We start from the raw sequence: 13,492 nt of genomic DNA, 5'->3' as shown, positions 1-13,492 counted from the left end.
CACAGGGCTATCACTGTATGTAAGGGCCACAAAATCAAGATTAATTGCAATGAAGTTTTTATAATTGTTAAGTCTTTTATTTAATATATTATTTTCGTGAATTTCTGTTGCAGTGACAGCCCCAGTCGCTAGCTTATTTATATAATTGTGTAATATCTATATGTTTTTTTTTTATAGTTATATGCATTATGTTGTGTGTGTATATGGTTTTAAAAAGTTCCTAACCTGTTGGCCCACTACAAGCCCCATTCTGCTTCTGATGCTAAACCGTCTGTAAACCTAACCGAGGTACAGTTATGCCTTGTAAGCTCAACTCTATTGAGAACCTAACCACTAAACCACTATCGTTTCACTATAATCAGACTGCTGCAGGTCAAGGTCAAGGTCAAGTCAAAAATATGTGTGTCGCTTATGCTGATCCTGCTGTTTCTAACTCTTTTGCTACTCTGTATTATTCTGTTGTATCCTGTTCTAACCTATAAGGACTTTGGTTGTTTGCCGCACTAAACGCTAGGATAATTGATTGGTGAAAAAATACATGTACATCTAGATTTCTCTGGAGTTGACCCGTCTGCGGGAACACTTACGGATCTTGCTTTTGAAAAAATACTATATATATATATATATACGTTTTCTCAAGATCGGATTTCAGTATCAGGTCGAGGGTCCTATCAACTACTCGTATGGCTATCGTTGAATATGTTGCATGTTCTGTGTCTGATGAAGGTTGAGATATGAGAGTTAACTGCACAGTTCCGCTGCCGCGCTTTATAGCTCCAGCAGCAGAACCTCCTCATGCTAGAGTATATTCAGCAGCGATGAGTCCATCATGCGATCATCGTACAGACTCAGGGTCTTTGAGGCGCGCGCCTTGCGCACCGATGCCGGCACATCGCCGGGCGTTTTCACCCGTTCGCTGGGATCGCGCAGTCGTTCGCTGCTTCCACGCCCACTAAATACCTCACGAAAGACTTCTAGACTGTGCTGGCGGCGCAGCTGCTGCTCCGTGGGCGGCGGCATATTGCTGCCACTGTTGCTGGTCACCAGCAGCGAATTTGTGCGCAGATGTCCGGGACGCCGCTTTGGAGCCCGGGAGCCAGACAATGTGTGCAGCTCGTTCTCGTTGATGTTGTTGTTGTTGTTGTTGCCGTTGCTGTTAATGTGTTTGATTAGGCTGCTGGACAACGAGCGGGGCACAATGTGAGCGGGGGTGCCAGTACGCTGCTCTGCGCTGCGCAGCTGCAGCAGATTGGCTCTGTCCAGTGGCGGCAAGGGACTCAAGTCCAGGTTGTTGGGCCGCCTCAGTCCGCTCGCCAAATGTGCATTGTCCATGCCCTTTAGCGCAGCCACAAGATTTGACTTCTCTTCGCCCAATTGCAGCTGCCGGCACAGCTCCTCGGCGTGCTCCTTGCGGAAGAGTTTCTTGTGAATCAAGGCGCGCACGCCATGCCAGCCGCGCAGCATATGATCCGTGTTTTGTTGTTTGGGAAAGCCCTGACCCAGGCTGGAGTTCTGCTTTTGCTGATGGCTGGCAATGAGCTCTTCCACGCTCACATCATGCTCCAGGCAGGACAGACTCTGCTCCTGCTGCGGCTGGAAGCTGTGCTTCTTACTGCGCTCTACCAGAACAGGCGGCGTACGCAACGGCTGCGGCGCCAGATTGCGCTCCTGACAGGGATTGCGACCCTGCAGATGTGGCTGCAGCTGGGGCTGTGCATAGTTTAAGTGGTTCTTTTCTGTGGGAAACTGTTGATTCGGTGGCGGCTGCAGCAAACCACCGTCGGCTGACGTTAGCTGCGTTTGTGCCTGATGCACTGCAGCCGCAGTGGTTGTGGTGTTGCTGATCGTGCTCACTTGCAGCTGAGCCGCAGGCAACGCCAGGTTGTTGGTATTAAGCAGCGGACTAGCCGGCTGAGCCTGCAGCCGTGGACGCAGGCTAGACATCTCCTGCATGCGCTCTTCGGCACAAAGTGAAGTTAGCCTGGCATCTGCATCATGATCCCAACAATCCTCGCAGGTATCGCGCACAAGCTTGGCGGCGGCGCCCCCGCCCCAGCCCGCTGGGAACAGAGGGCGCGCCTTGTGACGCACCACCAATGCCTGCATCTGATCGAAACTGGGATGCGGACCCACTTCCTGTTCGTAGGGCGCCTTATAGGGCGGCGTCAGCTGGCCAGGCGCATAGAACTCCGAGCAGCGTGTGGCCACCTCCCACAGCACCAGGCCCAGTGCATACACATCCATTTGTTTGAGCGATGTCTCACAGTCCCGCAAATTGACGGCACCCTCGAGCAGCTCCGGAGCCATGTAACGCAGCGTGCCTACCTCATTGATGCTCTTGGTCTCGGCCATGGCCACCTCGCCCTTGTACTCATACTTTGAACCGAATACCTTCAGTGCAAATCCAAAGTCTGCGATGCAACAGCTGAGATCTGCCTGAACCAGAACATTGCGCGAATTGAGATCCCGATGGGCCACGCATGGCTTGTGCAGATCACCCAAGCGCAGTTCCGTGTGCAAATGGGATAGGCCACGCGTAATGGAGCGCAACATGCCACAACACTGGGCAAAGTCTGTGCTATTGGCAATTAGCCAATCCTGAAGGCAGCCCAACGGTGCCAAGGATAAAACCAACTGATACTCCATGCGGCCATCCATGGTGCGGCGTTCATCGTAGCCTGCTCAAGAGAATATATATATTCAATTATTGTTATAAGAGTAAAAGTCGCGAGCAGACCAACCAAAGTAGCTGAGCAGAGCCGGACAGTCCATCAATGGCAATGCATAGATGTTCCTTTCGTTCACATAATACTGGTGATGGGCTTCTGGATAGATCTTAACAGCCACTTCCTGTTCATGCAGCAGTCCCTTCATCACAGTGCCATACTTGCCGCTGCCCAGCATGCCGATCAAATTCATATTATCTACATTGCGCAGATTGGAACTGTAGCCGGGTCCCGACGGTGCCAGCGGCGACTCTTCTGGCTCACTCTTCTCCTTCACGCCACGACAATATTGCATCGCCAACAGCATGCCAATGATGATGAGCGTTAGGAGTCCAACACAGCTGAGCAGCGTTGTGGCTCTGACAGAGTTTTGCTGATGGGATGCAGCCCGATTGGACACCGCCGATTGCACATTGTTGGCCAGTTCCAGTGGCGCCGGCTCCACAATGGACACCTGAGCATTGCACAGTTCCCCCGAGCAGCAGCAATAGTACAGGCTATTGTTGCGTGACGTGGGCGCTGAGCTGGTGCACTCCGTTTGACTGCAAATGGAATTGCGATCCGTCGTGTCCTTCCAGCAGCCTAAATCGAAAGACATGAGCATCGTGTAGAAATATTCAGATCCATTTTCCTACCCTGCTTAACCAATCGGGTGCCGTTCGATGTCTGGTTCCACAGGGTGAAACAGAAGGTATAACCCTCCGTGCAGCTGCGTTTGTGCGGCACGCTGGGCGTCGTACTCGTCTCTAGATACTGCTGCTGCTGCTCCGTGCTGATGCCTTCACTGTTCTCCTGCTCATAGTCATCGTCGTGTTGGCTATTGTCGTTCTCCTTGTAGCTCATGCAGCTGTACTGTCGACTTGGCGCAGGCGCTAGCATAAATTGAATGGTTTACTAGCTGTTTAGTCTTCAGCTCGACTTGAATACTTACAGGCCAATGCCAGGGTACTCATGGCCAAGATAAGCAGCACGCTGCGCTTCCAGCTCCACAGGCGCCCAGTCATGTTGCGAATCTTAGATAAACTCGTCTCGTTTCAAGTGCACTTTGCTTAATTTTGTTCTCTTTATCACCTCTCTCTCTCAACTCCTTGACGCTTATTGTTTATGGCATTTTGGCAGATTAATAACAAATATTCTGCTGAAATAAGCATTGAATAACAAAAAAACAATGCTATATATATATATAGTGACATATCCATAGTCGCACCCACCCTTTAACATAACTTAGCACATAAGCATAAGCACAATTATAAACATTTCTAATATTGTAAACAAAGAGCCTGGTGATAACATCGACATTGGTCAAGATCAAACTGTCCCCCTTTGGTAGACATAAACAATTCACCCTAAATATCACGCCACTGTCAATGTTCCCATCAGAGTACTATCCCACGCATAATTGCTGACGCAGCTCAAACTTCACTCAATTTTGACTCAAACTCTCTCAAAGCGAAGTTTGCTAAGCGACCGCAACAGTTAGATAAATCAGTTCATATTCGGGAAGCAAATCTGAATGTACTCAACAAAAGTAGCCGTTAAGTGAAAATAATAAATTGAAATATATTTTTTTATAGTAACCTAACGTGCAAAACTTAATTGGCGCAGCCGGTAGGATACGTCGGGAAAAATTAAAGATCGCTAAAGGATAATTAATTCCCAGATCTAACGCACAATCGCGACCGAAAGTGTTGTCGGAGTGTAATAAAAATTTTCTCGAATACGTATCCGCACAAGAACCTTCGGGTCATTAGTAGCTTAATAATATTGACCCTTTGGGCAATAAAGCTACTACAGTTAATAACGACTGGCTTTGCATATCGTTTGATCCCTGCAATACGTTATTACTGAGTCTTTTTAAGACACACACACAAAAAAAAAAAAACATTTAACCAATAATCCATCACAAACTTTAACCTAAAATAAAAGTGCAAAATCAAAGAACAATAAAGTTCAAACCTACAAACTCAAAACTATTCAAAAAAAAGTGTATTACACCAAGATGACAATGGAATTATCAGAACAACACCTCAACCAGGCCCTTTCACAACTTAGACAGGTGCCAAGCTTTGACGGATCAACGGATCAACTAAACGCCTTCATTAAAAGGATAGATTACATCCTACACCTGTATCCAACCCGAGATGTTAGACAACATAGCATCTTATACGGAGCCATCGAATTGCAAGTCACAGGAGATGCTCAGAGAATATCACAAAGGACAGCAGCCAACACTTGGCAGGAGCTGAGAAACGCATTGATTGAAGAATACAAAGTGCAGACACCATTTGAAGAACTCCTTCGACGCTTATACAACACGAATTACCAAGGAAACGTCCGTAAGTTCATCGAGGAGCTCGAGAATAAATCTTTTGTTATATTAAATAAGTTAGCACTAGAAAATATACCTAGCAATACAACCCTTTATACAAATGCTATGAATAACACAATCAAAGATGTTATTACAAAAAAATTACCAGATAGGCTTTTCATGATGTTAGCCAGACACGACATTACGTCGACACAAAAACTAAAGCAAGTAGCTCAAAGAGAGGGATTATATGAAAATAGCTTTACTGAAAAACCTAAAAATAATAATGTTCAGGGAAATCCAAATAACAATCGTAGGAACATGGGAAATTATCAGCAAAATGCTAACCCAACCACCATTTCAAGTGGCTATTCCAACACGAATCAGAGTTATCACGCACAAAATAAACAGCATAATAAGTCCGAAGACAATCAGAAAGCTCACCACGAGTTCCAACAGAAATTAAGTCAAGGTAGATACCAAAATCCCTTAAACTACCAAAATCAGTCCCATTCACGCTTGAATGCACCAAACCCTCCGACTAAACGTCAAAGAGATAGTAACAGTGGGCAGATGAAAATGGATACATCCGAAAATTTTCATCAGCAAGCCTCGGAACAAACAGAAGAAATCCATTCATAAAATTGATTATGAATGACGAAGTTCTAAAATGTGTCATCGACACAGGTTCAACCATAAATCTAATGAAAACAAACCGCTTAAATTTTCCAGTTTACAACGAAACATTAAAGGTTCACACCATAAATGGTGTTATTGAATTAAAACAAAGTATACGCTTAGGAGCAAGCAAAATTTGTCCGAGCAAACAAAAATTCTATATTCACGACTTCTCAGAGCATTATGATGTTCTGATTGGGAGAGAATACCTTGAGGCATGTCAAGCAAAAATAGACTATGCACAAGGATCCGTAACCTTAGGAGAATTTAACTTTTGTTTTAGATATAACGACGAAGAGGTCGAAGAGGACATGACCGCACAAGAGTGCCTTGATCCACCCTCAACAGAGGACAGACCATTTAACTTCGCTATAAATAATGAATTAATAGAAAACAATGAGTTTAGGCTAGAGCACCTAAACTCAGAAGAAAAAGAAAAAATAAAAAAAGTTTTACATGAATTTCGTGATATCCAGTACCATGAAGGTGACAATTTGACTTTCACTAGTACAATTAAACACAAAATTCTAACAAAACATGAGGACCCAATTTACAAGCGTCCATACAAATATCCTCAAATATACGATGAGGAAGTAAATAAACAAATAAGCGATATGATAAAACAAAATATCATACGTAAATCCAAATCCCCTTACTGCTCACCAGTAATAATCGTTCCAAAGAAAAACGATGCATCTGGAAAGCAAAAGTTCCGGTTAGTCATAGATTACCGCAATCTCAATGAACTAACTATTAATGATAAATACCCTATCCCGATCATGGATGAAATATTAGACAAACTTGGAAAATGTCAATATTTCACAACCATTGATCTAGCCAAAGGCTTTCACCAAATCCAAATGGATCCTGGTTCAATACCCAAGACCGCATTTTCGACTAAACATGGCCATTACGAGTACACTCGCATGCCATTTGGTCTTAAGAATGCACCTGCAACGTTCCAACGTTGTATGAACAATCTCTTAGAAGATTTAATTTTTAAAGATTGTCTGGTCTACTTAGACGACATTATTATTTTTTCCACTTCATTGGAGGAACACATTTTGTCGCTACAAAAGGTATTTAAGAAGCTTAGAGAAGCTAACTTAAAACTACAGTTGGATAAATGCGAGTTTATGAGAAAAGAAACTGAATTTCTCGGTCACATCATCACAACTGAGGGTATAAAACCAAATCCCAACAAGATACAAGCAATTGTCAAATTCCCAATTCCAAAAACCCCAAAAGAAATTAAATCATTTCTAGGATTATGTGGTTTCTATAGGAAATTTATACCAAATTTCGCTAATATAGTAAAACCATTAACACTTAAATTAAAAAAGGGAGCAAAAATCAATATAAAAGACAGAGACTACGAACTAGCGTTTGAAAAGCTAAAAGTACTCATAACATCCGACCCAATTTTAATATACCCTAACTTCGAAAAACCATTTTCATTAACTACAGACGCAAGTAATATGGCAATAGGGGCCGTCCTTTCGCAAGAGCATAAGCCTATATGCTATGCAAGTAGAACTCTCAACGAGCATGAGTTAAATTATTCAACGATTGAAAAAGAATTATTAGCAATCGTTTGGGCCACTAAATACTTTAGGTCCTATCTCTTTGGTCGACAATTTCAAATCCTTAGTGATCACAGACCACTCGTCTGGTTAAATAATATGAAAGAACCTAACATGAAATTACAAAGGTGGAAGATCAAGCTAAATGAGTTTGATTTCCAAATTAAATACGTCCCAGGAAAAGAAAATTATGTGGCAGATGCTCTGTCCAGAATTCAATTAAACGAAAACTTCTTAGGCGAAGATACAATTAGCACAAGAGCAACAATACATAGTGCTCAAGAAGACAACAGTAACCATTTACAAATCACAGAAAGACCACTTAATTATTATAATCGACAAATAGAATTTGAAAAAGGAACCGAGAACGAAACAAAAGTTACGAATTACTTTCACAAAACCAACATAAAAATTACGTACAAAGACATGACTAATACGCATGCCAAAGAATTAATAACAGAATACTTATGCACAAAGAAAAGTGTGCTATACTTCCACAACGAAGCAGATTTTCCAATTTTTCAAGAAGCCTACTTAGAAATAATAAGTCCAAATAATTCAACAAAGGCAATGAAAACTAGTACAAAATTAATAGACCTTCAAACATACGCAGAATTCAAAGAATTAATATTAAAAAAGCACAAAGAATTATTACATCCAGGAATTGAAAAAACTATCAATTGGTTCAAAGAAACCCACTATTTCCCAGATTATCAAAATCTAATTCAAAATCTAATAAATGAATGTGAGATTTGCAACATCGCAAAAACAGAACACAGAGATACAAAATTAACTTTCGAAATAACTCCGGAAATCGCTAATATCCGAGAAAAATATGTAATGGATTTTTACATAGTAGGAGATAAACAATTTTTATCTTGCATTGATATCTATTCAAAATTTGCATCATTAATAGAAATAAAAAGTAGAGACTGGCTAGAAACCAAACGAGCTATATTACAAGTGTTCAACCAAATGGGTAAACCCATCGAAATAAAGGCAGACAAAGACTCAGCTTTTATGTGCACAGCTTTACAATTATGGCTAAAATCAGAAGCAGTAAATATTAATATAACCACTAGTAAAAACGGTATATCCGACGTAGAACGATTTCATAAGACAGTTAACGAAAAACTAAGAATCATTAACAGCGACTCAGACGTCGAAAATAAACTTACAAAATTTGAAACTATACTCTACACGTACAATCATAAAACAAAGCACAAAACGACTAACAGAACACCAGCGGACATATTCATATATGCAGGTACACCAGAGTATGACACTCAAGCTAATAAAGAAAAACTAATAAATAACCTCAACAAAAACCGAAGAAACTTTTAACAATTTAATTGAACAAAGTAAAGAATTCAATAACCTTATACAAATCGAATACCTAGTAGAAAAATTAAACAGAGAAATAAACGGCTTAAAAATAGCCAAACGTAGCAAAAGAGGTTTAGTTAACATAGTAGGAACAGCATATAAATACTTATTTGGAACATTAAATCAAGAAGACAAAGCAGAAATTGAACAAAAAATAAGCAACTTAGCAGAAAACAGCGTTCAGGTTAACGAATTAAATTACATAATAGAAGCTATAAACAAAGGAATAGAAATCATGAACGAACTAGATCAAGAGAAACAAAAAGGAAAGAAATTAGATATCCTTATATTTAACTTACAACACTTTACAGAATATATAGAAGACATTGAGATGGGAATGCAGCTCACAAGATTAGGAATTTTTAACCCAAAATTACTAAAACATGACTATTTGTTGCATGTTAATTCTGAGAAATTGTTGAATACAAAAACTTCCACTTGGTTTAAATCAGATACAAACGAAATACTGATAATATCCCATATTCCTCGAGAAATAATAAAAAGCCCGGTATTCGAAATAATTCCATACCCGGATGAAAATAATAATATTTTGACAGAAATAGCTCATGAAAAATATTTTACCCAAGATAAAAAAGTTTATAGCAGAGAAACAAAAAAATTAATTAATAATGAATGTTTAACAGGAATTTTAAACCAAATAACATCAGAATGTAGTTATACTAAAATTTTGCAAAATTTTCAAATCAACTACATAGAACCAAATATAATTTTAACTTGGAATTTACCAAAAACTATATTAAACCATAATTGTATAAATAACGAAATAACAATAGAAGGAAACAATATAATAAAAATCTTTAATTGTTCATTGCAAATTAATGAAATTTCAATTTCAAACAATATGTTAGATTATACTCAAAGCATTTACGTAAGCAATGATGTTATAAAATTAGAACCACTTTCGTTTGTACAAACGAAACAAATTATAAATGCACATACAAAATTTAACAATGTATTCCAGATAATTACAATAACCATATTTGTAATCATATTAATAAGTTTAACACTGTATTTGACATATAAGTTCAAAAGCATACCTAAGAAATTAATTATAAAATATAAAAAACCCAAAGTAGAAGAAACACCTACAATAATAGGAGATATACCAATTGTAAAAGAAGAAAATGTTACACTATATCCAAACTTAAACACCTGAGGACAGGCACTTTTCTAATGGTTGGGGGAGTGACATATCCATAGTCGCACCCACCCTTTAACATAACTTAGCACATAAGCATAAGCACAATTATAAACATTTCTAATATTGTAAACAAAGAGCCTGGTGATAACATCGACATTGGTCAAGATCAAACTGTCCCCCTTTGGTAGACATAAACAATTCACCCTAAATATCACGCCACTGTCAATGTTCCCATCAGAGTACTATCCCACGCATAATTGCTGACGCAGCTCAAACTTCACTCAATTTTGACTCAAACTCTCTCAAAGCGAAGTTTGCTAAGCGACCGCAACAGTTAGATAAATCAGTTCATATTCGGGAAGCAAATCTGAATGTACTCAACAAAAGTAGCCGTTAAGTGAAAATAATAAATTGAAATATATTTTTTTATAGTAACCTAACGTGCAAAACTTAATTATATATATATTTATTTCCCTTTTTATAAATAACAACAAAAAATATGTATAAGCAAAATGAAACGCAGCGACAAGTCTGCCCGATTGTTATTGGACTCTTCAAAATTTTTGCGGTCTGGTCTTAGGTCCGGCTTCAGCTGCCCCTGGCCGCCGATTCCGTATTCTATAGGCGTACTGTAAATTTTGCGAACGCTGCAACTCTATAAAGCGACGCCAGCAACAGCAACGATAACGCCGAGACCCAAATACTTAAATATACTCAATCAACTTGGCCGAGGAGCAACACTCGCAGTTGCTGATCATCGCCAACAACATTGTCGTTATAGTTGTCGTTGTCGTTGCCGTTGTTGTTGTGCTTGGCGCTTCTTTATCAGACAGTTTGTCTTTCTGTCGGTCTGTCGCCCACCCACTTTTCTGAAAATGGAGCTGGCGCTGTAATGGGGGGCGTTCCGCGGACTACGTTGCACTTTGGAATCATTTGGGGCCGCATTCTGCTGTGCAAATTGAGTCTCAGCGTGGGCAAAAAATATAAAAATAAATACACTGAGCAAATAAAATGTTTTGCACGCATTCCGAGGCTTCTAGTCCGATATTTATGAATATTTTGGGCTATAAAAAAAGGCTCTTTCTTCAATGAAACGTTTTTTTTTTTTCAATGTAGGTAGAAATTGGGTAAGAAATCTAAGGGATGAAATATTATTAGATTCTATAACAAAACCTACCCAGTTATTTTATATCATTTTTAAGTTGCGTGTATGAACCAATTCCTAAATTCGATATTAAATCGATGTTAAACTCGTCCTGAATATATATGTCTGAAACTTAAAGTTTGTAGCTTTTAAGGATGGACAGCTAATCATGGCTAGACTGACTCAGCTCGTAGTTCTGATCAAGCATATATATTATTTATGGTGTCGAAGATGTCTTAGTTTACTAAAGATACCATCTTTAGATAGTAAATAGAAACAAAATAGAATACTTATATAATCTTCGGCGGCTATTATCAGTTAACTCTTCTTTTTTTTATTTATGGATGTTCTTAGCTAGTTCTAATATTGAATCAAGTACGTTATTTTTTCTCTCTGTATGAATACACATCATGTATGTATGTATGCAAACGTAGTATGTATGTTTGTTTGCGCCTTCCCCATTCAAGTGCCGTCTGTGACGCTGATTAGAAATTTTGCTTTTGGCTTTCATTATGCGGTCGACTGAACTTTGGTTAAATGTCTTGATATATTAGGCGAGTAGCACACGTTGTTTATGTGGCTCACCTTATCTAAGCACACACACAAACACCTCAAAAATTTGACTTAATTTCGTTAATATATTATGTTCATAGATGGTCGGAATTTGGGTTAATTGGCTTGAAGATGTTACAAACAGGCACAGGCTCGTTAAATTAGATGCAATTTAGAATTCTATAATAATAAATTTAAAATAATTCGAATGAAGCGCATGACAACGAAGTTAAGTACACACAGGTGCAAATGTACGTGTATTTAACTCTTTCATATTTATGAGGTTGGCGCCGTCTGAGCTTTAAGAATAAAACAGAAAGCGTTGTCTCTGAATTTATGACTTATTGTTGATAAGAATTGGCAGAAATTTAGAGATGGTCGAGCTATTAATATTTAAGTTAATGTATTAATAATTAAGTTAAAAATGGGAAACCTCTTATAATAGATAGCCCAAAGAAATATTATTTTTGTTTGGTTAAATAACCGGAAATGTCAGTTAGGTCCAGTTTTATTTTTACTTGATCTTGGGATATGCATATGTACATATGTATGTATAATTTTTGGCAAGGTGATACAAAAATCTATTTTATCATTGCTTTTAAAAAATTATATGCATTTATTGCTCATCATTTGCTATCCATGCACACGTTGACAACGCAACGGTCTACGGATGTTATAAAAATAAACATGGAAATTAATTGTGCAGCCTTTTGCATTATGCTTTGTTTTCGCACGTTATCGCCAATGAGAGTGGACGCCGACGCGTGCTCCCCAAGAGAACGTGAAAGAGAACGAGCGGGAGAGCCGGCCACTCCAGAGTCTAGACATGGCACTCAGGAGCTCTGGCTGGCACATGCGCACGCTGCATGGCATAGGCAAACGAGAAGCGCAACTGGCGCGCCAAAACAGGTTCCCTAAGGTGTATAAGGGGGGAGCGCCGAGGAGCAAGGGGGGGTGTCTGTTCCAGCATGACAGCCGACGGCGCCAGTTAATTGCAAACTTTTTTTTATAGCCATTTGCTGTTGCGTATCTTTTTACTCGTTGTTGTTGTTGTTGTTGAGGGACTGTGCAGTTTGCTGATTAACTTTTTGCATGCTGAGAGTGTGTTTTGTCTCAGTGCATGTTTGTGTGTGTGTGTACTCTCTGCAGTGCATCTGCGGCAGAGTCGTTGACGATGTGTGTATGCAGAAAATCAATGCAAGCACAAACACAACAGCGCAAGCAAACGACAAAGATGCAGATTGTTCGGTATTTTAAAGGGTCCTGAGTCTGGTTTTGTGTTCACCAGGGTGGGTGGGCGCCAAGCTCAGACAGTCATACATGTGTGCGCGAGTATGTGTGCGCGTGCGTGTGTGTGTGTGTGTGTCTGTGAGTGCGTGCGCAGACCTGCTACAAAATTGATTTTTCCCAAGTCATTGCGAATTATTGCCGCAAATAAAATATGGAAAATAATATCGTTAAGTTGAACAAAAAAAAACTGGCCAAACTTGTCGCGTTTTGTGTCGATTTTTTAAATTGCGAATGGATTTACAAAACTTTTTAGTTTTTCTTACACTCTTAACGGCTTTTCAGGGCATGCCTGCACTGCTTTAATGCAAATTATTTACTTTTTAAAAATTTTTGTTTGTAATGCCTTTGCGTTTATTTAAACAAAAAACAGCACTGTTGTCATTTAAGATTGCGGCCGGCGCCAGACGCTTTTCTGTTGTTATATTATGTTTTCTTTTGTTTTTTTTTGCCTATTTTTTTTCAAGGAATTTTACTCTCCCCTCTTTATTTTATATTACAATTTTGTTTGCTGCGCGACGATTTTAAAAATTTCTGCTGCCCGTTGGACGCCGCCTTCGTCGTCGCTCGCTGAGAACTGACTAACTGACTGCGACTTAGGCGCCAGCAGCGTCGTCGACGCCGGCGGCGGCAGTAGCATGCGCATATTTACGAAGCAGCGAGTAA

The 13,492-nt window shown here is 39.7% G+C and overlaps 1 protein-coding gene across 4 annotated transcripts; it reads right to left on the bottom strand.

Annotated features, from left to right (window-relative positions):
* Nucleotides 1–101: 101 nt before the first annotated feature.
* Nucleotides 102–13,413, bottom strand: wit (wishful thinking). Of its 4 annotated transcripts, none has more exons than XM_032434928.2 (5): nt 13,327–13,413; nt 3,658–3,864; nt 3,362–3,598; nt 2,742–3,308; nt 102–2,678 (listed from the first exon to the last, which is right to left on the bottom strand). In XM_032434928.2, exons 2-5 carry the CDS (start codon nt 3,728–3,730, stop codon nt 799–801), a joined length of 2,757 nt encoding a protein of 918 aa, XP_032290819.1. In that variant the 5' UTR covers nt 3,731–3,864; nt 13,327–13,413; the 3' UTR covers nt 102–798. The 4 variants fall into 4 exon arrangements, with proteins under 4 accessions (XP_032290819.1, XP_032290818.1, XP_002047766.3 ...); XM_032434927.2 differs by having other exon boundaries at nt 13,093–13,411; XM_002047730.4 differs by having other exon boundaries at nt 3,658–3,861; nt 13,093–13,411.
* Between the last annotated feature and the right edge of the window lie 79 nt (nt 13,414–13,492).

This window comes from Drosophila virilis, chromosome 3 (genome assembly GCF_030788295.1).
Source record: "Drosophila virilis strain 15010-1051.87 chromosome 3, Dvir_AGI_RSII-ME, whole genome shotgun sequence".
Taxonomy (NCBI): Eukaryota; Metazoa; Arthropoda; class Insecta; order Diptera; family Drosophilidae; genus Drosophila; species Drosophila virilis.
The sequence above is the reverse complement of the archived record's forward strand: the minus strand, read 5'-3'. Positions and strand labels throughout refer to the sequence as shown.

Coding starts and splice junctions, on each gene's coding strand:
- wit (XM_032434928.2), bottom strand. CDS start 3,730: ATGACTGGGCGCCTGTGGAGCTGGAAGCGCAGCGTGCTGCTTATCTTG. Junction 3,599..3,657: donor GAGTACCCTGGCATTGGCCT/GTAAGTATTCAA, acceptor AATTTATGCTAG/CGCCTGCGCCAAGTCGACAG. Junction 3,309..3,361: donor CACCCGATTGGTTAAGCAGG/GTAGGAAAATGG, acceptor CTTTCGATTTAG/GCTGCTGGAAGGACACGACG.